This window comes from Anastrepha ludens, chromosome 4 (genome assembly GCF_028408465.1).
Source record: "Anastrepha ludens isolate Willacy chromosome 4, idAnaLude1.1, whole genome shotgun sequence".
NCBI classification, from domain to species: Eukaryota; Metazoa; Arthropoda; class Insecta; order Diptera; family Tephritidae; genus Anastrepha; species Anastrepha ludens.
The window spans coordinates 37,629,695-37,654,897 of record NC_071500.1 but is presented as its reverse complement, the minus strand read 5'-3'; the positions used below and the strand labels follow the sequence as shown (position 1 = coordinate 37,654,897).

Below are 25,203 nucleotides of genomic sequence, written 5' to 3'. Positions count from 1 at the left end.
AAATGTTGCCTACACTATCGCACTTAGCACTATTTCAAGAGTAGATATAATGCAGTATTGATGTGAAGAATTTCAAATATTCGGGTTGCTTTAGGTTACTACGCATTCAGAAGAATTGACTAAGTTTTAATTTTATTTCATCGAAAGCACTTGTTTGATATTTTTTTAAGTACCATGTTAAGAAAAACTCAAAATTATTTTATATAAGAAATTTTCAAAGAATCACAAAAATAAATTCGTGACGCTGCTACTTTCAGATATGACGGAAGAGGGACTACCTGTAAGTGGAGGAGTGATGGGGAAAATACAAAAGCCAGAGTAAAGGCCAATATTACAAAAAGTAATGTATAGCAGAGTGTTTCGTATGCCCCTCCCAGCCCGGGTAGGTATTGTATTATAGATTATATCCTCAGATGCGGGTACAATCTTTTGAAGTGTGTGAGAAACACTAACGTTGAGAGACAAATTTATATACGCGCCAAAATAGAATTCTAATAATATTAAATTTGCTGTTTTCAGTGGATGTAAACACTTTTAGATGAAGATGAAGTGTGCCTATCGGATCATCGGTATATCCTATTCGATCTAATGGGGAAGTTGAAGATATCTTTCAGATTAGAAATACCAGGAAGACTGATTGGTCGTTATATCAATTCCACTTGGGGAAAAATATTGGGGTTCTGAGCGGAAGGTTTACTAACTCTCAAAAACTTAATCTGGAAGTTAACATACTGGGGAACTGAATAACGGAGGGCAGATTATGTGTCAGGTCAACCAAAGGATGCCCCAAGAAGGATTTTTAATCATCTTTCTTTTGGCTATTGGTCATTGACGAGCTTTTACAAACTCTGGGTGATCTCGGATACTAAGTTCAGGGCTTTGGTGATGAACTAGTTATTATGATTAGAGGCAAGTTTGACTCTAGTATAGACGATTGCATGCAACTACCTCTCGACATTACGCAAGATTAGTGTCAAGAGAAGTGGCTCTCGATAAATCCGAGCAAAGCATGTGTGGTACCCTTGACCCGAAGAAGCATGCTGGGTTTAGCGACCCTAAAAATAGGGAACGCAAACTTAACTCTATCCGGAGATACGAAGTATCTGAGAGTAATTCTTGATAACACCTTGGCCTGGAAAAAGCATTTATCGTACATGATAAATACATATGACAAAGGCTTTACGAAAAACATTGACTCTGTGGCCAAAGATGATGGCATAGTCTTATAAGACAATAATAGTGCCAATAATCACCTACGCCTCTTTGGTATGGTGGCCAAAAGTAGATCAAATTAAGATCTACATGACACTTAAGAAGGACAACAGAATAGCCCACCTGAGCGTAACGGGAGCAATGAAAATTTGCCCCATAACGGCTTTGGAAATGGTAACAGAATTCATTCCACTCCACCTTGTAACCAAAAACTCGGCAGCTAGTGCAGTTCTAAGGATTGCTAATCTATTTCATATGATTTCAATTCTTTACTTTCCGAGCCTAACCGTCTGTGACAACATGAATAGAAAATCAAGAATTTTAAGGTGATCATTAGTGATCGTTCAGCATGGAGAAATAATGAAACATCTTTAAAACAGAGCGCATACGAGTGGTTTGCCAATGAGTCCAAATTGGAAGACGGTAATGCCGGGACTTGAATTGTCAGAGCACATATCAAGAAGGCTATCGTAATGGGAAAAACGACTTCCAATTTGCAGACAGAGGTTCACGCCATAGAGCTTTGTACCAGAAAATGTCTTGGCAGAGGTACGCGTAGTGCCAATATCAACATTCTCTCTGACAGTCAAGCAGCTCTAAAATCGCTATATTGCTTCCCATTCGTATAAAGATTGGTCTGGGAATTTAAAATTCTTGAAACTCTAGCATCAAGAAACTTTGTTACTCTTATGTGGATATTGGGACATGAGTGGCACGAATGGAATGAAACTGGGAACACTTCAGCGAAAGAGGCTGCAAACGCTCTCTTCATAGGTTGCCTTTCTACGGGGTAAACAGCAGCTTTAAAAGTGCTTTGTTACGTGAGCAGGAACAATGAAGCTTAATCGAGTACTGGAGAGCCCAAACAGGCATGCGGCCATCGAAAAGACTCATTGATACAGAACGTATAAAGGTGGAGGCAACCCCTCAGCCAAAAATATATACAAGAAAATGATTCTTCAACAGAACATATTCAGTGCGACTGTCCAGCAGTAGCACAACGCAGACTAAATTAGCTGGCAAGAGGGGTGTAGATCCAAACCTCTTGGTATAAAATAAGTCTACATCAGTTTTAGGATTTATTAATAGCCTAAAACTGTTTGGGTAGGCTGGATAGCTGCACAATATATCTTTTTAGGTCCTAGTGCACAAATACCCGTTTTATAATAATAAACTCCAATGCAAACTGCATCCCTCTAATTTTTAATTTGAGTTTTTTTTGTTACACAGAGTAACTCTGCCTTTAAGAGAAATTTATTGAAGAAAAAATTACACTGGAAGGCATACGCGCTAGGATGTATGGCATCTGGACCCGAATGTACACTGCGACTTTTTCCAAGCGTATTTCTGTGATGTCAACCTATTTACAAAGGGAACTACTTTGACTAATACAGCGGGTTTTTTTTTAGCTGCGTAGATATTTCTGTTCAATAAGGTCACGTCACCACGAATCGTTTAAGGATCGATACTATCCCTTTAAGTTCCCAAGCTCTTAAAAGAACACTCGATATTAATATACTAAGTTACAATCAAAAGGATTTCAAGGTTTTATAATCTTTCGCAGTAAAATCTTGCCTAATGAATTTTAGAGTTCATAGAAAGATTGTATTTAAAAAGGGCGTGCTAACACATCTTCAGCTCCTGTGGATTCTAAGATTCACCTGATGGAGGAAGCTAGATTGGCTAGAGGGTCCACGACAGCTGCAGAAATACAACCCGAGCCTTTCTTGTGCTTGGATAACACCATTAAAGAACAGCCCAGGAGAGAAGATAAATAATATAATCTGTTTATAGAACTACACTAATAAAGTCCCTTATGAGTGAATATAACCTCAAAGGCTCGAGAGCGTACCTTATACCAATATTTATATAACAGCAATTAAACTAATACCAGAGATTGAGGCTGAGAATAAACTCCGATTGTGAAAGGAACCCAAAGTTTAGATAGCCTTCATCCAGCGGAGCAGAAAAGGAAAAAGTGGTGGAGAAACCTTAGGCCTAACGAAAACTTAAATTAACCCTATGCCTTAACGATACTTGGTAGAGGGCAATAGCTATCATAAGTATGATAGTCGAAGATGTCTTCAAGCTGAAATATTTTGAAGGAATCTTTTTAATGACAAAAATACACTCGAAGGTTTATCATTGCTTGCTGGGGATCGGCCACTTTAGAAAAAGCAGAAGAAAACACCACTCCATCGACGTATACGTATAGAAATACAGTAGGTTCTGTTTTTATGCGGTAGATACGTTCCGCAAGAAACAGCATAAAAAAAAAACAGCATGAAAAAAGCTACCAGTTCTATAGTAAAACTATATATACGTTTCAAATGCTAAAACCGCACAAATCTGAAATAATGTAGTAAAATCGCATAAACAAAATATTGTATTTTTGAAAATTATATCTTTATTTAAGAAACTTCAGAATCGAAAAATAAATTTAAGTCAGAAATAGAATCAGACAATACCCACATGTTGCGCGTTCGTTTAGGATTTGGCGTAAAATCACTTTCGTCACTTTAGGAAATGTACACGTCTGATCTAAATAGTTATGCAGGCGGTTCCATACTTGTAGGGCTAGCATTTCTGATGTAATCTGTGATGAGTTTTTGCTTAGCTGGTTTAGAATCTTGTTTATATGTACAATTCCCGATAGGTCGACATGCATTTTGTAATTTAAAAAAAACCGCACTATTTCAAAACCGCATAAAAAAAAGCCGCATAAAAACAAAACCTACTGTATAATATTTCACACAACCGTATGAACATGGGAAGCCATTGAGCTAATTAGCACAGTAAAGAATTGTGAGATTACTTTGGGCAGAGTATTCGTTAGCAGTTAGGTCCTTATGTGCGCGGCTATACCAACAAGAGTTAAAAAAAGAAGATTGATGAATAAGTGAAAATGGGGCTTACACTTCAATCTCATATCTTTTGTACCCTCTACTAATCCCAATACCCCATCCAAACTCAGTTCCCTTAATAAACCTAAGATATATCTGGGTTGGATTGAGCATACATATTTACCTTTCTTCCGGCCGCATCTGGTCACGATATCTAAACCTTATTTGTACTATTGCGTCAAAGTCGAGAAGAAAGTGCGCTGTAGTCTACGGAGATTGATCACGGAAACGACAGGAGTCAGTGAATAAACCCAATCCAATACAAGTGACTATGCAATCTGCAGAGACTGAGAGACCTGTGTCGTCAGTTTATCTTTAGGAAAGGTTATGAGTTGCCTGAGTCTCCTTTGAAGATACCACTAGTAAGGGGTTATCCTGTCCATTTGTAGAACAACATCGCACAAATAGAAGACGGAGCTTGGTCAAACACCTAACAGAAGTTTACACGCTAAGTATTAATTTATTTTAACTTAAAGACTTAACCTGGACAAGGCACATTATTTAGTGCCAGCTCACATCTTTTAGCCTTGGGTCATCAGTCATCACTTTTAAGCTTCTACCTGATGGAACCTTGCCCTATAACAAAAAAGAGCTCGGGTTTGAATAATAACGAGACCGCAGCCTCTCTAGCCGCAGCATCCGCTTATTCGATCCCAGTTATACTATAGTGTCTCTTGAAACTCGTATGAGCCGGAAGCGATTATGCATTCCTAGCAAGCTTAATTGCTCGATGCACTCAAAATACACTCAATAATGACAAGGATGACAAAGTTTTCAGTGCGGCCTGATTGTCGCTCATTCCAGGGGTTTATGTCTAAGTTGATCTCTGCACATAGATAGACGGCATACTCTTCCGCTTGGAAGAAGATAGCAAAAATATTCATCTGCTGAGACAGCTTTGAGTTGGGGTTGTGCATTCCAGCGCCTATGTCTTCTGGTGCCTTCGAGCCATCTGTATACAAGTGCAAGGTACATTCTTGGAGTTTAGATGCAGATTTGTGGGGGGTTGGAAAAGTCCAAGCACTCAGTCAGTAGACCATTGTACTACGGAGTTCTTGGAGCTTACTTTCAAATGCAGTTTACCTTGTGGTTCAGTTCGATACGGAACTTCCTCTCAAATTTCAGGAGTTTAGTGATTTCTTCCCTGGGTAGCTGAGCAAGTGGGAGATGTAGGTTCAGCGATTCCATTTTCTTGGATGGCATCACTTTTGTTTTATCAAAACCTTCCCGAGTAATGTTCAACAGGGTACGCTGAGCTAGTTGCTGAATAACTATGCAAAGCGGCGTCAAATCGATTATCACCTCCACTGCAGCCGTAGGGCAGATGCGCCCACACATACTAAGCGCTGAAGCTTAGTCAGTGAAGCACGCACTGTTGAAAAGGCGGTCTTTGATGCCCACATTGGTCTAATTATCTTCTTCTTAATTGGCGCGATAACCGCTTACGCGATTTTGGCCGAGCTTAACAAAGCGCGCCAGTCGTTTCTTTCTCGTGCTAACCGGCGCCAGTTGGACACACCAAGTGAAGCCAAGTCCTCTCCACCTGATCTTTCCAACGAAGAGGACGCCTTCCTCTTCCCCTGCTACCACCAGCTGGTACCGCATCGAATACTTTCAGAGCCGGAGCGTTTGTATCCATTCGGACGACATGACCCAGCCAACGAAGCCGCTGGATCTTTATTCGCTGCGCTATGTCTATGTCGTCGTAAAGCTCATACAGCTCATCGTTCCATCGTCTGCGATATTCGCCGTTGCCAACGTGCAAAGGTCCAAAAATTTTACGCAGAATCTTTCTCTCGAACATTCCAAGCTTCGCTTCATCGGATGTTGTCATCGTCCAAGCTTCTGCGACATACGTCAGGACGGGCATGATGAGAGTCTTGTAGAGTGTTAGTTTTGTTCGTCGAGAGAGGACTTTACTGCTCAGTTGCCTACTTAGTCCAAAGTAGCACTTGTTGGCAAGAGAGATTCTACGTTGGATTTCAAGGCTGACATTGTTATCGGTGTTAATGCTGGTTCCTAAATAAACGAAGTCTTTTACAACCTCGAAATTATAACTGTCTACAGTGACGTGGGTGCCGATACGCGAGTGCGCCGACTGTTTGTTTGAAGACAGGAGGTACTTCGTTTTGTCCTCGTTCACCACCAAACCCATTCGCTTTGCCTCTTTATCCAGTTTGGAGAAGGCAGAACTAACAGCGCGGTTGTTAAGGCCGATGATGTCAATATCATCGGCATACGCCAACAATTGTACGCTCTTATAAAATGTTGTGCCTGAGCGATTAAGTTCTGCGGCTCGTACGATGCTCTCCAACATCAGGATAAAGAAGTCCCACGACAGCGAGTCACCCTGTCTGAGACCTCGTTTGGTATCAAACGGCTCGGAGAGGTCCTTCCCAATTCTGACGGCGCTGCTGGTGTTGAGCAACGTCATCTTACATAGCCGTATTAGTTTTGCGGGGATACCAAATTCAGACATCGCGGCATACAGGTAACTCCTTTCCGTACTGTCGAATGCAGCTTTGAAGTCGACGAAAATATGGTGTGTGTCGATTCTCCTTTCATGGGTCTTTTCCAAGATTTGGCGTATTGTGAATATTTGGTCGATTTAGACTTTGCAGGTCTGAAGCCACACTGATAAGGTCCAATCAGTTGGTTTGACGGTGGGCTTCAGCCTTTCACACAATACGCTCGCTAGAACCTTATAGGCGATATTTAGAAGACTAATCCCGCGGTAATTGGCACAAATTGCAGGATCGCCCTTCTTATGGATTGGGCAGAGCACACTTAAATTCCAATCGGCAGGCATGCTTTCATCCGACCATATTTTGCATAGGAGCTGATGCATGCACCTTACCAGCTCCTCGCCGCCATGTTTGAATAGCTCAGCCGGCAGTCCGTCGGCGCCCGCGGCTTTGTTGTTCTTTAGCCGCGTTATCGCTATTCTCACCTCGTCATGGTCGGGTAACGGAACGATAATTCCGTCGTCAACGATTGGGGTATCGGGATCTTCACATTCTCTATGACATGCGCAGCTGTCACTGTTTAACAGGTTCGAGAAGTGTTCCCTCCATAATTTAAGATTGCTCTGCACGTCAGTCACCAGATCGCCGTCTTTGTTCTTACATCTAATTATCACGATGTGTATATTTTTCTTGAGCTACAATCCCAGTATTTTTCTGCTAAACATTGCAGACCTTTGTTGCTTCGGACAAGGGTACGTGAGCTAGAAAATAGATAATTTGAACACAAATGAGGATAACCGCACAGACATTACTATGTGTGCATTGCCTCAACTTATCACATCGATCATTGTATTGCACTAAACACCAGCTCACTAGTTTTCGCAAAATGTATAAAACTTGGAAAAAACTAGTAAGGAAGTGCTAAATTCGATCCGTACCAAACTTTATATCGCACACATTTTAGAAACATTCCAGTTTTGCTGATTGTTAATTTCTGAAACCAAGTAAACTCAAAAGCATTGCTTGTAACGTCAGACGGATAGACGGAAATTTATTCTTAAAAATGTAGTTGGCGTAACCGATATTAATAATATTTATGCAGAATCGAAATTAGGTCGGGAGCTACGAGATAGACACATTTATCCAAGTTGTATGTGGTATCGCCCAAGCTCCGCAATTCGTTTAGCCTTCATATTTATTTATGTTTTTGATTTTGGTTCATCATTTTTTCTAAATTTTAGAACTTTTGCTTTGTTCATAATAACTAGAAATGCCACAATTTTTTTTTTTTTTCAAAATTTAAAATTTAACATTATAATGGAGTTGGGCGAGCTTATCGACCGATTTCGCCTATTTTCAATACTACACAACCTACTCAGAGAGTAACATTTGTATATCTATCTCGATTTGGATTTTTGTTTTCTGTTGCATGTACTCGTTATGTGAACGAAATTTTAACACTCTTGTGCACTTGCGTGGGGGTATAAATGAATTTTCAAAAGCGCATTGTTTAATTGTTCGACTCACCTAATGGAATTTTCTCGGTTAACGATGACGGCTGTGCTTGAACGCCGGTGAAATGCATCCAGTTGCTCGCCACGTGCGCCATCCATAAAAACATAAGAACTTTTAATCCGTTAAGCATTTTGAATGCTCGTTCACTGCCCTGCTACACTTTTTATTTCACGTGCACCGCATTTGCACACAATCACACGCGCACAAAATCTAACTAACACACGTGCACGTTTATTGTCATGTTTTTCCGTTGCAGTGCTTAAAAGTATTGAAAATGGTTGTGTTTTGTTTTTGCTTTTTGATGATGTTGATGCTGCTGGTGGCGGTGATGGTGCCGTACAAAGTAGCTAAATACGTAGCTTATTTACATTTAGGTTATGACAATGCCACAAGTCTCACTGCTAGTACCGTTTTTTGCACTGAATTACTTAATTTTTTTTTACATTTATTTATTTATTTTTTTGCTTAAAACTTTAAATCGGTTTTCATGATACACTTTTTGTCATCTGCTATTTTTTGCTGTCAATGCTGAGGGTGGTGCACGTGCTGATCTGATGAAATGTTGTAGTTTTTGAGTTGCATGTTTTTAGTTTATTTTGTTTACGTATATTGTTTTGCATTTTTAAGTAAGCACATTAATGTCGGTGTATGTGTGTGTGTGCGTAAACACATCTGCTTAGTATATATTGCACACTCACACAGAAATATGCAGGCATTAATTATTTTATTTTTTATTTTTCTTTAACACAATGCAACAACGCACTTAAAAAAATAGGACGGAGAAAAGAAAAACAAAACTTAATTGGGTATATTGCCGAGGTGTTGATAATCATGATGTGGCATATAATGAGCGGCTTGGATGTGCTAATCTTGAAGTTGTGGTTTTTCCCAGCTTTTCGCTTAGTTTGTTGTTTTTATTTTATTTAGTTTGCTTTACAAAAAAGTCGATACGCAGTGTTTTTTATTACAGATTTTATTATGCTGATTTTGTGCTCTTTATTGATGGCGTTGAATTTTATTCCCATTTAAAGTGATGTCCACGCTCCGGGATGTGTGCTACAAAAAAACAAAAATGGAACATGTAATTATTGAATTTTAACACAAAAGTTTTATGAAAGCAAAAAAATGCAATAATAAAAAATTAAACAGAAAAACTATTACACGAAAGACATGATCGAAAAAAATAAGCATAAATATAAAGGGAGAGAATTCGCAGCTTTTAAACATAATAAATATTATGCCTTTGCTTTTACACTAAAATCAGAAAATAATTAATTAAATTAATTAAAACTAAAAATAAAAATAACAATAAAATATGATTATATTATAATTAAAATAATTAAATATAATTATGCTAAAATTTAACTTCAACGGTTTGTTCGAATATTCAATATAGATGCTAATTTTAAATTTAAGAAGAGAAAATTTTAGTTAGCGAATTCCTAACCGTTTGCGCTAAAGAAGTAAGTACAGTAAGATTTGTATCCAATTCATGGACTAGAAGTACACTTTTAAAACACTGCATTTTTTTTTAATGAAAACACATTTTTTATTTGGCGGAAAAATTCGATAATGTAAGGAGAAACGAATTTCCAAAATCAACGTAATTTCTGACACTCCTTAGACCTTCCCTTTATTACACTAAAATTCCATTGGCTATAAACTGCATACCCGTTTTCTAAAGATTTCGATTGAAAAGTTAGAAGTTTTCAAGAGAGTGTCACGAATTTTTCTGAATTTATTATAAAGTTAGAAGCTTGGTTCATGTGGCTATTGTTAAAAAATTAACTATATTTTTATTGAAAACTAGCTAAAATTAAATTACAAATATCGAATGTATTTAAAAAATATATAAATGCGAGATATGTTCAAAAAGTATCGCGAATTTTGCGATTTTTCAAAAATTATTTATTTATTCATTAACCTGTTAACTGGGTATGACGAAATATTTCGTCATACATAAAAGCCTTCTGCAATGGGCATGGCGAAACTTTTCGTTGTTCCTATATATTAAATCTTAAAGTGGTTATATATATTGAATACATTTGATTTATAAAATATTTTATCAAAATAAATAAAAACCATAAGTTAAAAACGATATTCCTTTATTATTTGAGGTGTGATATTACTCATCGCTGCGAAGAAAAGAGTTGAGCTAATTCCCCGGTTAACAGGTTAATATCTATTTTGTCCCCTTCAAAGTAATCTCCATGAGATATTATGCACTTGTGCCAACGTTTTTACCAATCTTCGAAGCACTTCAAAAAACCATTTCTTGTATCTTGTTCAGCTCCTCCTTCCATGCCGTATTTATCTTGTAAATCGTAGCGTAGCCTTCATGGGCCTCTTCAGTTTCGAAAAAGTCACAAGGGGCCAGACCTATTGTGGCATCCTTAGTGTGTTGTTTTTGGCCAAAAAATCGCCAATGTAGGGGCAGCGTTATCGTGATGCAAAAGTCTATTTTTATTCTTTCACAAATTCTGGCGGATTGCTTCGCGCAAATTGCACAGCGCATAACTTGCAGGTAATATTCCTTATTGACCGTTTTACTCTGTGGCAAGAACGGCAAGCAAAACTTTTACATTTGACCGAAATTGTGGCGCTTTTTTCGGTCTTGGTTCGTGCGACAGCTTCCATTGAGATGATTGAGCTTTGGTTTCCACGTCATAACCATAAACCCACGATTCTTCTCTTCTGGAGCGAATTTGGGTCGTCGCAGACAGAGTCCAACATCTCATTAGCAATGTTCATGTGATGCTGCTTTTGGTACGAATTTTGCGGCGACCCGTCTCAGCAGCTTCTCTAATGATGAGTCGACGTTTGGCCAATACCATTTCCTTCACTTCATCAATTTTTTCGTCTGTTGTTGAAGTGCTCGGCATGCCAGCGTTCGGCATTCTTTTCATCGTTCACATCTTCTCGGCCTTCTGTGAACATTTTGTGCCAGCGATAAATGTTGCTTTAGTCCAAAGTTCTTCAAAGCTTCTCCGTATGACACAGTCAACATTCGGAATTCAACCGCGCACTTAAAAAGAAATATTTTTGAAAAACTTAGGCGCTCTGAGGACGAAGTGTCCTGCTAAATCATCTTACTAGCTCGATGGTTGAAAATTTCCGAAAACTTATATTTATGGTCCAATTTCGGACTTATTCGAAAAATATATCAATTAGTCGCCTGTTTTAGGGAGTACTACCGCTATGCACCGGCATTTAGTTTTGCCACCTAGTGCCGACTACAGTGGCATACATAATAAGTTTTTAATAAAATTGTATTCCATTGCTGAAAGTTCTGAACATGTCTTGTGTCTACCTGATCATTTCAGGAAATATTCTCTTCCCCTAACATTTTCTTGAATTGCTAACATTTTGGACTAAAAATTGTTGGAAATTACTGCTTAACAAGTTGACTCATGTATTCCGACCCACATTTGCACCTCACAGTGTATGTTTGGTTCTGTAGAATACCATAGCTTCAAATGCGAAAATTTTTCTTACTCACACACCCGCTGAGCCAAGTTCTATCCTCATCAGTCAACCGTAATTGTACTTTTTTAATAAATACATATATGTAAATATTCAATTGACGCTCACACCTTTTACTAGGTATTTAGCCGAGTTCCTTCCCCAATTTGTGGTGTGCGTCTTGATGTTGTTCCACAAATGAAGTGATCTACACTTTTAAGCCGGTTACAAACGGCAAACGGTTTTCCGTTGCTTTCCTGGCATAAATACACTGAGAGGTTTGCCATTGCCTGACGAGGGGCGACCGCTATTAGAAAACAATTTTCTTACTATTTGGTGCTGCGTGTCCGAGGTTTTGAACCCGGGCTGTACTGAATGGTAGTCATGCGCCAATCAAGTGTCTGGGAAGAGCACTATAATTAGATGCGTTAAATTGGCTGAATCTTTCTTCACTAAAACGATGTATAAAATAACTGAGTTTTCTCTAATATTTTTTATACTTTTTTTATAAAATGTTAAGCTATACTAATTAAATGCTCAATACGGTTTTTCAAAGCTAGCTTTAATGATCTCAAAGTTAGTCACTATTTAACTCTTAAGTGGTGATGTTGGTCCCTGGCATCACACAAAAAAAAAAAATTCTACGGAAATGCTTCTTTCTCTTTTCACTAAAATCAACTCAGATTTCCACTCGCTATAAGTTAGACAGCTTTACGTGGTCAGTCACTATTTGCGGAAGAGTTTATCACAGTAGTTCAGAATATCACCAAGAAAGTGGCAGTATCACAAATGTCCATTTCTACCATTAATGATGAGGAAATTATTTTAATTAATTTATTATTCACATGTTAATACAGATAACAAACAGCGTGGAAATGAAAGACGATTACAGAAAAAATCAATTAAAATTAGCCCGGATTTCGTATCCCGGTTGCCAAAAAAAATTTCTGTTCTGAGTCCTTTTTAGCATTAGATTTTTTAAATCGCTTATATATATATATGTACTATATATATAAGCGATTACACACTTTTTGTGTGTTTTACCGAGCTTCCTCCTCTTATTTGTGGCGTGCATCTTGATGTTGTTGCATCAAATGGAGCATCCAACAGTTTTGAACCGACTCCGAGCGGCAGCAAGCTTTCTTGTTTATTATTCCACATCCCGAGTCTATTTTTTCGATGAAAAAGCTCCTCATCCCTCCAATTTCTTGAACGACATCAAGACGCACGCCACAAATAGGAGTAAGAGCTCGGCCAAACACTCAACAGAAGTTTACGCCTCAATTATTTATTTATTTATTTTTAGAAACTCCTATATTTGTCCCATACTCTGTTCAACAAAATTTTTTCTAATAGAATGCGTTCCATCCACTAAATTTCGCTATTTAAATTATTTCGAATAAAATAATACGAAATTATTTTCTTGAGTTACACCTTTGGAATTGCTTTTTCCTAGCCTTTATTTGATACCTTCGATAATTAATGCCACCTGCTCATGTGGTTTTCATACTTCATTCATACGCTGGCTTATTTGAAAACCATTAGGTTTAATTTGGCATGCAAATTAATCTGTATTCAGTACCTGTTCGCCCCTAAATTGTATTGTTGTTTATTTATTATCACGCACGAATACACACAAATACACCGCCCAGCTCCTTTGTGCAAAAATACAAACATATGTATGCGTATGCTCATACACATAAACAGTGGTGTGGAAAATAATAACAGAGAGTGAAGTTTTAGTTGAAGAAGAAAGTTTTAAAAAATTATATTATTTTTATGTTTACTCTATTTCATTCCAACGTGTTTAAAGGCACTAACCCCACACTCATTAGTCCAGCTTTTAGTTTTTCAAATAAACAAAAAATGTTAGGAGTAAAATGCGCACAACGATTTAATTAAATTAGTTTCTCAAAAGTCATAAAGTTATACGAACATGGGACAATGGAAAATATCTTCAATTACAATTTTTTGCGAATAGTTTTATTTTTATTTTGAAATACCAAATGTAATTTCTTTCTAAGAGTTCATTCCGTGCGGTTGAAGTAATTACAATTGTGGAAAAATTTAACCCTCATTCAAAATTCGCTGCTTAAATTGGGTCACAACGAGTTACTGCTATTATTTCTCACGCAGTTGGATACGCATATTTACTTACATCAACATACATCAACAACAATACATACACATACTTGTTTATAATATATATTTATACATATTTAACCCTATAAGCACGTGCAAATCGCCTCACGTTTCTGCTAAGTCATCCTTCCATCGACGCAGACACGCTTTCGTTACACCTCATTGCGTCACGCCCATTGACCCGTTGTACGCACACTTTGGTTGCACATTTCATTTTATTTTTAGATTTACAAACGTATAGGGTTTGCCAATAAGAGTGCTCGAACTATGAACAGAAGTAAAACAAACGGTTCAAGTCATATCACTGCAATTTTTTTCCATTTTTTGTACTTTGTCTGTCCGTCCGTCCATATGTCATCCGTCCGAGCAACAATTAATATATTACACTGAAACTTGGTGCACATATACGGGACTACTTTTTGTCCAAGGGAGTATGGCGTTGAAAGTGGGCGAAGTTGGTTAATAACCGCGCACATGGGAGGTAATTTTCAAAAAATAAGAATAATTATATGTATATCTGTTATACTTAAGAAAATATTACTCACATCTTATACAGGTTATGAACCCAAAAAAAAAAACATAAAATCATGCAAGTAAAATTTTCATTATTAATTATCCAGTTTTGCCTAAACTCGGTACACATGCTGCTCCCCACCTCATTTAAATCCGAAATAAATTATTTTTTTTTAATTTCAAATTTTTGGTCGACCGTCCGATGTTACAAGCTATATCTCTGATTGCCTGTGAGCACGTTTGGTCCCAAAAATTACGGGCCAGCGCAAACTGAATCTCGCTAATAAAATTTGAAAAGGTCGAGCCAAGGAGCACCAGGAGATTTGGGGGCTCCTAAGACCCTAAAGCTCTGGAAAGGGGGTGGATAGTCAAGGAGGGAAGGAGAAAAGTATCAGGGAAAGATACAGGAAAGAATAGAGATAGGGATAGAGATAGTTAGCCCTGTGAGAAATTTCTAGATTCTTTGGCAAATCTGTAAATATCCTCTAGTTTTAGAGAACGAATATTACTCATTCTCATGACATCGGAACCCAAAACTCGTAGCCGTGCCCTAGCAAAGGCAGGACACTCACAGAGAAAGTGCTCGGTGCTATCCGCCTCCTCCAAGCACACTGGGTCCTCAATGATTTCAATGGTGGTCATATGCCGACCCCATGGATTGTGTCCTATAATGATACCGACCATCAACCGAATGTCTTTCCTTCTAAGTTTTAGTAGAAAGTTTGACAGTTTTCTGTTCGGACTTGTCCCAAAACACTTTGCAGTTCTGCAGCGTTCTAAACCGAACCATCGCTCTTTATGTAGATTGCCCACATGATCCAATTCATGATTCCTGCGGAACTGATTCCGATTATTGGCTCTGGCTCCTATGGGGGCACCGCTGATCTACGGTTGTCCAACGGTTGGCTAATGGATCACTTTCGAATGGCAGCCATTGACAAGAAGCTCTACTTACTCTTGGAAGAAATTATGGCCAATAATACGGCCGATTCAAAATACACGCCAAACCGGAGTACAGAGACAACTTATGAATTCAAACAATTGTCGAACAGTCCGTTATCCGTTAAATGTCAAGTGCGGGCTTATAGTAGCTTTTCCGTCAATCTTGACTGCTTTAACTGTACCAAGTCAACCGCGATGCACTGTCGAAATTTCAGCGCACCTACTGAACACCCTTTTACATACATTTTTATGCATTTTTTTTTTTTATTTGTATATGTTTTATTTTTGAACTACTTGTACTTTGAAACTTAGCTTACAACTCTCCACTTTCACCCTCTGCTGTCACATCCACTATTAATCACACACCTACGATATGTAATTGATAGGAACACATACATACACACATATATTGGCTGTATTGTGATCTGTTGCTTTATTGCCTTATCATCGTTTCATCGCTTGTCGTTTTCTAATATACATACACACGCACACACCATTCACGCCAAATTTACTCCACCTATGCAGGTAAATGTGTGAGCGGCGGCACTCTTACTGTACATACCCGCATGTATGTCAAAATAGAAGGGAATATCTGCATGCATAAATACTCGTGTGTATAAGTGCACTTGTATGTGTATTGTGAGCCCAGGGTTATCCTTTCACTCTCGGTTGCTCGCTCCACTTGAGTGGCTCCGTCATCAACTCAGCACGCGAAATGTGTGCCCTTATTTCATTCACAGCTAGTCGTGCTGGCAGCGCATACATATGCACATACACACATATATAAATACATACGCCCATATGTATCGTACACATGTCACAAGTGTAATTTTTTGCTTCCTTTGTATTTTTGTTTATATTTTTGTCACTTCGTCTGAAGCTTGTTAATTATTCAAAATTCAATGGACTTGGCCCGGCTTACCAAAACACAAGAGAGTCAGTGTCAGCCTCGTTCTATTGTCCTGTTGCGTCGGTCTGCGGGCCGTTATGCTAGTTTCCATTGCATTCGTAACTGAAACAATGCTTTTTGTTACGCTTAACATGTTAGTAATTCTCATAGTGCTTTGCTGTTGTTACTAAACTCTATGTCACACTTGTTATCCTTTTTTCGGGGTTAGTTTGTTATGAAACCATTGCTGGAGGTTGTTCCTTTTGTATGAGTTTGCTTAGAAATTTTCTGTGTCAGCTTGCAATTATTTCAGCCTGCTTTTAGGATTTCCTTTTTTTGTCATGATGTGGATCATAGGTTTTAATGTTTTTTTTGTTTTTTAATATTTTTAATTCTTTGTCTAGTTTTAAGCTTGATATTTTTTATACAAAAGTATGTGTGTATTACACCACATTCATACATGAACTTTCGTATTTTTTTGGCTTAAGTATATGCTATTGAGTTTTGTGGAAAGCATAACGCTTCACCTTGTCACAGTTAGCAGCTTGGCCCTTATACACGCGCCACACACATTAAATATGTACGTAGATATATATGCGGGGGTACTTTTAAAAATGAAGTGGTAATACTTGAGGGAAGAAAATTTAAAGTCACTTGTATTTTATTTGTTTCACAGTGTCGCGCAATGAAGGTTTATCAGTCAAGTAGTTATAATGGCACACTTTATATACGAGTATAACCACTTTCGGACAATAAAATCCAACTGAGTTTCACGCCACGAAGCGTATTATAATTTTTCTCACATAAACCAGCAGCAACGAGGCACTGTGGAGAACAGCGAATGAGGAGCCCATGCTATGGCAAATCAAACGTAGAAAGTGGCGATGGATGATAGGTCACACACTTAGAAAACCACCAGATGACATCACGAGAATGCTACTGAAGTGGAATCCGCAAGAGAGCAGAGATCACGATCGGCCAAAGCTCACTTGGTAAAGGTCGATGTCGCGTGAACTTGCAGATGCCGACATCACATGGGATGGCGGAAAAATAACAGCTCAGAACCGTGTAAGATCGAAGAGTCTTGTCGAGGCCAAATGCGCCCAAGCGTAGAGAACAAGCATTTATATAAAAACATAAAAATAAAATAATCGAGATAGATATAGAAGTATATCGGATATACCCAAACACGTAAACCGATAAGAGAGGCCTGTTACGCTAAATGGCTTAGAATTTTAATTATTAATTTAATTTTATATATTTAATTTAATTCTAATCATTATTATCATAATTTGTTAAATTCCATAATTTCTCGTAACGTTTCAATATTAAGCTTACTGTTTTCTAAAAATACTGTTCAATTTTCGTATATGAATTTAAAAATAGCACTATATATGTATAAACACCTATATTACATAAACGTAACAGAGCAATACATATTTACTCCAATTACATAAATTTGAACTTAATCCGTTAGGCTAAGACACTATAAAAACTCGAATTCAGAAATAATTAAATCACTTGTGAAGTTACCACCGAACGCGCTCGCATTTTATTTAACAGGCAATTCGCGCATTTCCCACGTTAATTAATTTCTCATCTCAAAAAAGCTTGAGATTTTTCATGGCGCCCGAGCAGGGACAGTAGTGCGAAAGTGGTAAAAAGTGATAGTGATAAAAGACCAAAAGTTGGCAATTTGTGCACGCAAATTTTTAATAACTAATATTTAAAATAACCAGCCGAATAAATAACTAAACGAATATTGCCTGCGCGGTCCGTTCACAAGCAAAACAAAAAGTCGTCTCGCAAACAAAAAATTAAAAAAAAAATAACAAAACAGACAGCAAAACTAATATATGTACATACATACGTATATGCATATACAAAAAAGTGCACAGTGACAGTGAGCCCCCAAAAACCAAAAAAAAAAAAAAAAGAAAAACTAATACATCTATCAAAAAAAAAACAAAAAAACGTTAAGATTATTTAAAAAAAAAAAAAAAATTTTTTAACATATAAATAAAATAAAATATTTATAGCCAAACAAGTTAAAAAAAAAAAAATATATAATAAATAAAAAAGAATAAACTACAATACCCAGTGCGGTACTTATATAAACGGTCACAGTGATATGTAAATGTTCTCGGCCAAAAATAAGGCAAATTAAAAAAAAAAAAAACAGTGCAATTCACCGCTGCTCATTTGCAGTTCGTCGCCCTCGTGTATATATCACTGTCCGCTGTCACAGTTCTCGCAGTTACTGCCATACTCGCCGCTGCTCTCATCACTGTAACCGTCGCTGCTACTCTGGTCACTGCTGCTGCCGTCATCGCCCGCTGTCGCTGCAATCCCTACCGCTGGTTCTGTCGCCGCCAGGAATGACCTGCACCTGCATCTTTTGCAAAAGGAAAGTCAAGGCTTGCAATAAGCCTATACAGGTAACAAGTGCAATAAATTGAAAGTTGTGGTTGTTGTTGATAAACACTCTCAATTTTTTGCATCACCTTTTCGCTTTCTTGCATATATATACATACATATATGTACACACTCCCATATGTGTACATGTACCATATACACAATTATCTATACAAATATACGTATATAAAACTCCGCGAAAGTGAAACAAGGGTACGTTGGGATTTGATAATAAAGGGTGTGACCTTAAATGCGAAATCGTCAATAAATTTAAAAAACAAAATTAAAGAAATTGAAGACCTTTTTTTCGAACAATAAGTTCAATTAAATTAAAATTATTATAAAGTTAAATAAATTTTTCGTAAATACGGATTATTTACAAGGAAATAATTTAAACAAAAATCGATTTTTCGCAAATCTGTTGAACAATTTTCGTAGTGTTGTGCTACTGTGCTTGCTCATCCTTTCGTGGCCAGACCACAGCCTTGTCCAACAGCTATTTTTCGTTTTTCTGATTGAGATTTGTGCAGGCTATTCAGCCATCTTTTCGTTTTCGTTTTTTCAGCCACAAACTCTCACAGATATTTTTTCGTTTCTGTGGACATTGAGCAAATTTTTCGGGAGTTTAAATAATTTAACTCAAAATGAGCAAGCCAAAGACAGCAGTTCCAAGTCTCTCTCCAAGTAAGGAGATTATGGAATTGAAATCACTGAAGCGCCAGCGAACTGTTGCGAAAAATAGTATAGTGCGCATAAAAACGGGTCTCCTCGATAAAACAATGTCGTTAGATCCAATTGAATTGGAGTGTCGACTGGGCATTTTGAACTCTCATAGCGATAAGCTTATGAAGTGCCAGTCGAAAATTGAAGAAATCGACGAGGAAGACATAGCCCGTGGGGAGTTAGAGGACCTAATAGTGGAAACTAAGTCCGTTATAAAATCTATTCTGGCGAGAAATAAATCGTCAATAGCCGAAACATCCTTTGTTGCACCTCACAGCTCGCGACTACCGAAAATGTCGCTACCGAAATTTAAAGGGGAATATTCAGAATTTAAGAATTTTATGAGTCTGTTCGAGAGTTTGGTGCACAACGATCCTACAATCCCAGACATTGAGAAATTTAATCACTTGGTTAACTGTCTGTCTGGTGAAGCTTTGGGAACGGTAAGGGCCTTCCAAATGTCGAACGAAAATCATTCGAAGGCATTGGCTAGTCTCAAAAAAGTTTATGACAATAAATGCTTAATATTTTTCGACACAATTTCCAAACTTTTTGAACTGCCAACTATCCCAAAGCCATCTGCGCTTTCATTGCGCACAATGATTGATACAGTGTCGGCTGTTTACGACTCGTTGCTGTCGTTAGGTGACGAGAAAAACATCACAAACGCTATCATAATTCATCTGGTAATGTCAAAAGTTGACACCGTTACTCGGTCAAAGTGGGAGGAACAGTTGGATTATGATAAGCTGCCATTATGGCGTGAGTGTGAGGCAGCATTAAATAAACGCTACCAACATTTATCTGCCGATGAAGCCTCAACGTCGAGGCTCAAGCCATCAAGCAGTCACAGCATTCAGAAACCCCACCTTTATGCGGGAAGGACGAAAGCTGCCTTAGTGACTTCAAATATAAAACAGCCGGTGTGTCCGCACTGTAAATCAAATGATCATAGTATACCCGCGTGTCCTACTTTTAAAACTCTCTCTGCTCAGCAGCGATTTGAGTTTGCTAAATCGGTCCCCTTATGCATAAATTGTTTGCGAAAGGGGCACTCAGTTTCAAAGTGCAAAGCGGATCGGTGTCGTGTTTGCAACCGTTCGCATCACACGTTGCTGCACCAGTACCCTGTATCCTTTGCAACTGCACCACAATTTTCGACCTCGCATGCCATGCACACGACGAGTACACCAGATCGGGTTATGTTGGCTACAGCCGTAGTCAACGTAAAAGGTAGCTCCGGAGAGTACCTTCCTGCACGAGCCTTGCTGGATTCTGGATCTCAGGTGAATTTCATGACAGAGGATTTGGCGCAGAAATTACGAATTCGTCGCGAAAGTACGACCTTAAATATTATCGGCATCGGAAATGCAACCAAAAAAGTAAGGACGAAATTAAATACGTTTGTAAAATCGCGGGTCAATAATTATGAGTTTTCGGCACAGTTTTGGATAATGCGATCCATTTCAGCCAGCCATCCAGATCGTAACGTAAATATTAATGGCTGGAAAATTCCTAAAAACATTAGCTGAGCGGACCCAGAATTTTATAAGGCTCAAAAGGTAGATCTTTTGTTAGGTGCTGAAACATTTTTCGAGCTTTTAGCTGTAGGCCAGATCAAGGCCAGCCCCAATCACCCAACATTGCAAAAGACACTTTTAGGCTGGGTTGTGTCTGGCAAATACGCCTCCAACCAACGTCCTCCTCCCACAGTCAGTAGCACATTATGCCATACTGAACAAGATCTAGCAAATATAGATTCCATTGTCCAAAGGTTCTGGGCGATGGAAGAAATACCTTCAGGAGCTAGTTCGACAAAATTCACAACTGAACAAATAGAGTGTGAAACATTTTTCGTAAAAACTACTAAAGTTTTGCCTTCAGGAAGGCTTCAAGTAAGACTGCCTTTCAAAGATGACCGTAAGTTACTCGGTAATTATTATGAAACCGCGTCTCGGCGGTTTCAGGCCCTGGAGAGAAAGACCTTGAAAGATCCAGAACTTCGTCAAATGTATCTGGACTTCATGAATGAATACATCGAATTGGGTCACATGAGCCCAACAAATAATAAGATCCCGAGTGAGCCACACTACTTCATTCCGCATCAATGCGCTCTTCGGCCTGAAAGTACGACGACTAAATTACGTGTTGTTTTCGACGCATCAAGTCGTACCTCTTCTCAAATTGCGTTGAATGAAATCTTGATGGTTGGGCCGACCATTCAAGAAGAGCTGTATTCAACACTTCTTCGTTTTCGTTTGCATAAATATGCATTTACGGCGGACATTACTAAAATGTACCGCCAAATTCTCATGCACGAAGAAGACAAAAACTTTCAGCTTGTAGTGTGGAGACGGCATCCATCTGAGCCACTTCAAATCTTTCGACTTAACACCGTAACATACGGCACTGCGCCTGCTCCATTTCTCGCTACACGGTGTTTACAAATGCTCAGCGATGCCAATACACATATGTATCCACTCGGCTCAAAGGCAATAAAAGGAGATTTTTATGTAGACGACCTGCTTACAGGATCCGATAATTTCGAATCTCTAGATCTTATTAGAAGTGAGGTAGTTAAAATATTAAACTCGGCAGGATTCAATTTATCTAAGTGGTTTTCAAATCACCCATCATTTTTCGATTGTGAGAGTTCTGAGAAGGCCTTAAAATTCAATCACACAGACTCCACAAAAACACTTGGAATCCATTGGTTGCCGAAGGAAGATTTGTTTCGGTTTGTCTTAAATGACAACTTTACCAGTTTACGAGCCACTAAGCGAAACATATTATCAGTTTCGGCTCGTCTTTTCGATCCTCTTGGTTTACTTGCCCCACTAGTTACCAAAGCAAAAATCTTATTGCAAGAGCTTTGGCTGCAAAAACTAGATTGGGATGAGTCGATTCCATTGCACCTCGAGACCAGCTGGGAAAATTTCAAAGCCAATCTACTGCAGCTACCATCAATAAGCATTCCTCGGTTTGTACACACCGAGTCGAGTGCAAGCTGCCAAATTCATGACTTTGCCGACGCCTCAATATGAGCGTATGGCTGCTGTATATACATACGTAGCCATTCGGCTGGTGGAACGAAATGTACGCTGCTTATTGCAAAGTCTAGAATGGCTCCGCTGAAGACTAAATCTCTTCCGCGTCTAGAGCTCTCGGCAGCCCACTTGCTGGCCAAATTATGGTCACGAATAGCGCCAATGTTGAGTCGGCCAATTGAAAATATAAACTTCTGGACAGACTCCGAAATTGTTTTGCATTGGATCAAAACGCATCCATCTGTACTACAGACCTTTGTTGCAAACAGAGTGTCCGAAATCCAAGAGTTGACGGATAAAGCTACTTGGCGACATGTGCCAACTAAGCAAAATCCCGCGGATCAAGTGTCTCGGGTTTGTAACGTGGACGAATTGAATAATTCTATCTGGTTTAGCGGTCCACAGTTCCTCCTAGAAGACCCTGCGTTATGGCCAACAAACACCCACTTCCAGCTCTCTCCAGGAGACGAAGCATTAGAGAAGAAACGGAACGCAACAGTTTTAGTTGTTCAAGCAAATGAATCGCATCCAATTATGGAACTCACCAAAAGAGTATCTTCTCATCAAAAACTGCTTCGTATTGTCGCTTACATATTAAGATGGATAAAACGCATTAGAAACCCATCTGCGACATTCACACAAATGCTGACGGCTGAGGATATTAAATTAAGTTTCCTCAAAGTCATTCAGGTGGTTCAACATGTTGAATATGGTGAAGAAATTATGAAACTCACCAAAGGTACCACCCTACCCTCAAGTTTGCAAAAACTTAATCCATTTTTGCACAACTACTCGGAATTGTCGCTGTCGTTTAATTTACTCCGAGTAGGAGGCCGCCTATTAAATGCGCCTCTCCCATATGATGCCAAGTTCCCACTGCTCTTAAGCAAGAACTCGCACTTCGTTACCACATACTTACGGTACCTACATTTTCGAAATCACCATACTGGAGCAAAGGCATTGGTAGCGCTTCTCCGAGACCGCATTTGGCTGGTCAATGCTCGAGAAGCTTGTAGTCGTACCGTTCGAAACTGCACACACTGCTTTCATTATAAGCAGAAGCTGCAAACCCAAATAATGGGAAATTTGCCTGCCGATAGGCTTCGTGCACTACGACCCTTTCTAATACGTGGAGTAGATTTTTGTGGTCCCGTATATACTGCAATGAAAATACGTGGTAGACCCCCAGTAAAAACATATATCGCAGTGTTCGTTTGTTTCACTTCAAAGGCAGTACATTTAGAACTAGTAACAGACTTGTCTTCTAATTGTTTTATTTTCGCCCTAAAAAGGTTCATTGGATGCCGAGGAATGCCGCGGAAAATATACAGCGACAACGCCACCAACTTCGTCGGCGCCGATCGCAAGCTTCGCGAGCTGAGGGATGCTTTCGAGGCCCAACAACCGGAAGTACAGAAATACGCAACGGACGAAGGATTCACCTTCGCCTTTATACCAGCCAGGGCACCGCACTTCGGCGGGTTATGGGAGGCGGCAGTGAAGTCCGCCAAACACCTTCTCGTGCGCGCAATCGGCAACCCGCTGCTCACCGCCGAAGAACTACAGACGCTGCTCGTCGAGGTCGAGGCCGCACTCAACTCGCGACCCCTGGTACCACTGAGTCAGGACACGAACGATGGAGAGGCCCTAACACCAGCGCACCTACTAGTTGGGTGCCCTCTTCGAGCGCTGCCACCAGCCCAAGTATCGATGGACCCAATGCGTTGCTGCGACAGATGGCAACTTGTCTGTTGTCTCAAGCAACAGTTTTGGCGACTGTGGTCCAGGAACTACCTGTTGGGTCTTCAACAGAGGAACAAGTGGTTGCATCCGAAACGCAACCTCGAGCTGAACGACCTCGTCCTGGTTCAGGAAGACAACACACCACCGCAGCAATGGGTGCTCGGCCGCGTCGCCGCAATCGTAACAGGGCAAGACGGCAAAGTCCGCGTAGCAGACGTGGCAACCAAAGCGGGCGTAATTAAACGCCCCGTTCACAAGCTCGCCGTACTGTCATCAGACGTTGAAGGACCATGAGCCTTTCAAGGTGGCCGGTGTTACGTCAAATGGCTTAGAATTTTAATTATTAATTTAATTTTATATATTTAATTTAATTTTAATAATTATTATCATAATTTGTTAAATTCCATAATTTTTCGTAACGTTTCAATATTAAGCTTACTGTTTTCTAAAAATACTGTTCAATTTTCGTATATGAATTTAAAAATAGCACTATATATGTATAAACACCTATATTACATAAACGTAACAGAGCAATACATATTTACTCCAATTACATAAATTTGAACTTAATCCGTTAGGCTAAGACACTATAAAAACTCGAATTCAGAAATAATTAAATCACTTGTGAAGTTACCACCGAACGCGCTCGCATTTTATTTAACAGGCAATTCGCGCATTTCCCACGTTAATTAATTTCTCATCTCAAAAAAGCTTGAGATTTTTCAAGGTCTGTTTAAATAAATAAATCCATTCTTACATCCGCCCGCATGATAACTCGAGCCAAAATGAATACATCCCAATGAAATTTGGTATTAAAAGTCGGTCATTAAACACAAACGAACTGCGTGACAACCACTTGGTAGGGCCCGTGTTCTCAGCCCAGTGTGGGTATAAAATACCAGAATGATTGAAAAGTTTTGTTTGTGACAGCGTTCGCAACTATGCGGCCAATAGTAGTTAATGGCCAACCTCCAGATGTAGTTCTACCATAAATAAAGCTTCTCATAGAAAATCATCTATCGTTCAGAAACTGTAGGCCCTTCCATTTGTGGAGTAACATCAAGACGTACAGCAAAGATTGGCGGAGGAGCTCGGCCCAATATACCTATGTACATGTAAGCGATTCGAATATGTCTAATGCTGCAGGGGACTCACAACTAAATGTTTGTTTGGCTACCAGGTTTTCAAATTTGTTGTGAGCTGCAGTTCTCATATTTCGACTCGAATCATCT

The 25,203-nt window shown here is 39.0% G+C and overlaps 2 protein-coding genes across 2 annotated transcripts in view; one reads left to right on the top strand and one right to left on the bottom strand.

Annotated features, from left to right (window-relative positions):
* LOC128861694 (glutamate receptor 1) overlaps nt 1-25,203 on the bottom strand; it is a 262,464-nt gene that overhangs the window by 219,402 nt on the left and 17,859 nt on the right. Inside the window, 1 exon segment of the mRNA XM_054099996.1 lies at nt 8,108-9,151. Coding sequence (XP_053955971.1) covers nt 8,108-8,225 — 118 coding nt within the window. The 5' untranslated portion in view covers nt 8,226-9,151.
* On the top strand, nt 23,540-24,265 carry LOC128861783 (uncharacterized). Its single transcript, XM_054100164.1, has one exon. The coding sequence runs from the start codon at nt 23,540-23,542 to the stop codon at nt 24,263-24,265; it is 726 nt and encodes a 241-aa protein (XP_053956139.1).

Coding starts and splice junctions, on each gene's coding strand:
- LOC128861783 (XM_054100164.1), top strand. CDS start 23,540: ATGCCGCGGAAAATATACAGCGACAACGCCACCAACTTCGTCGGCGCC.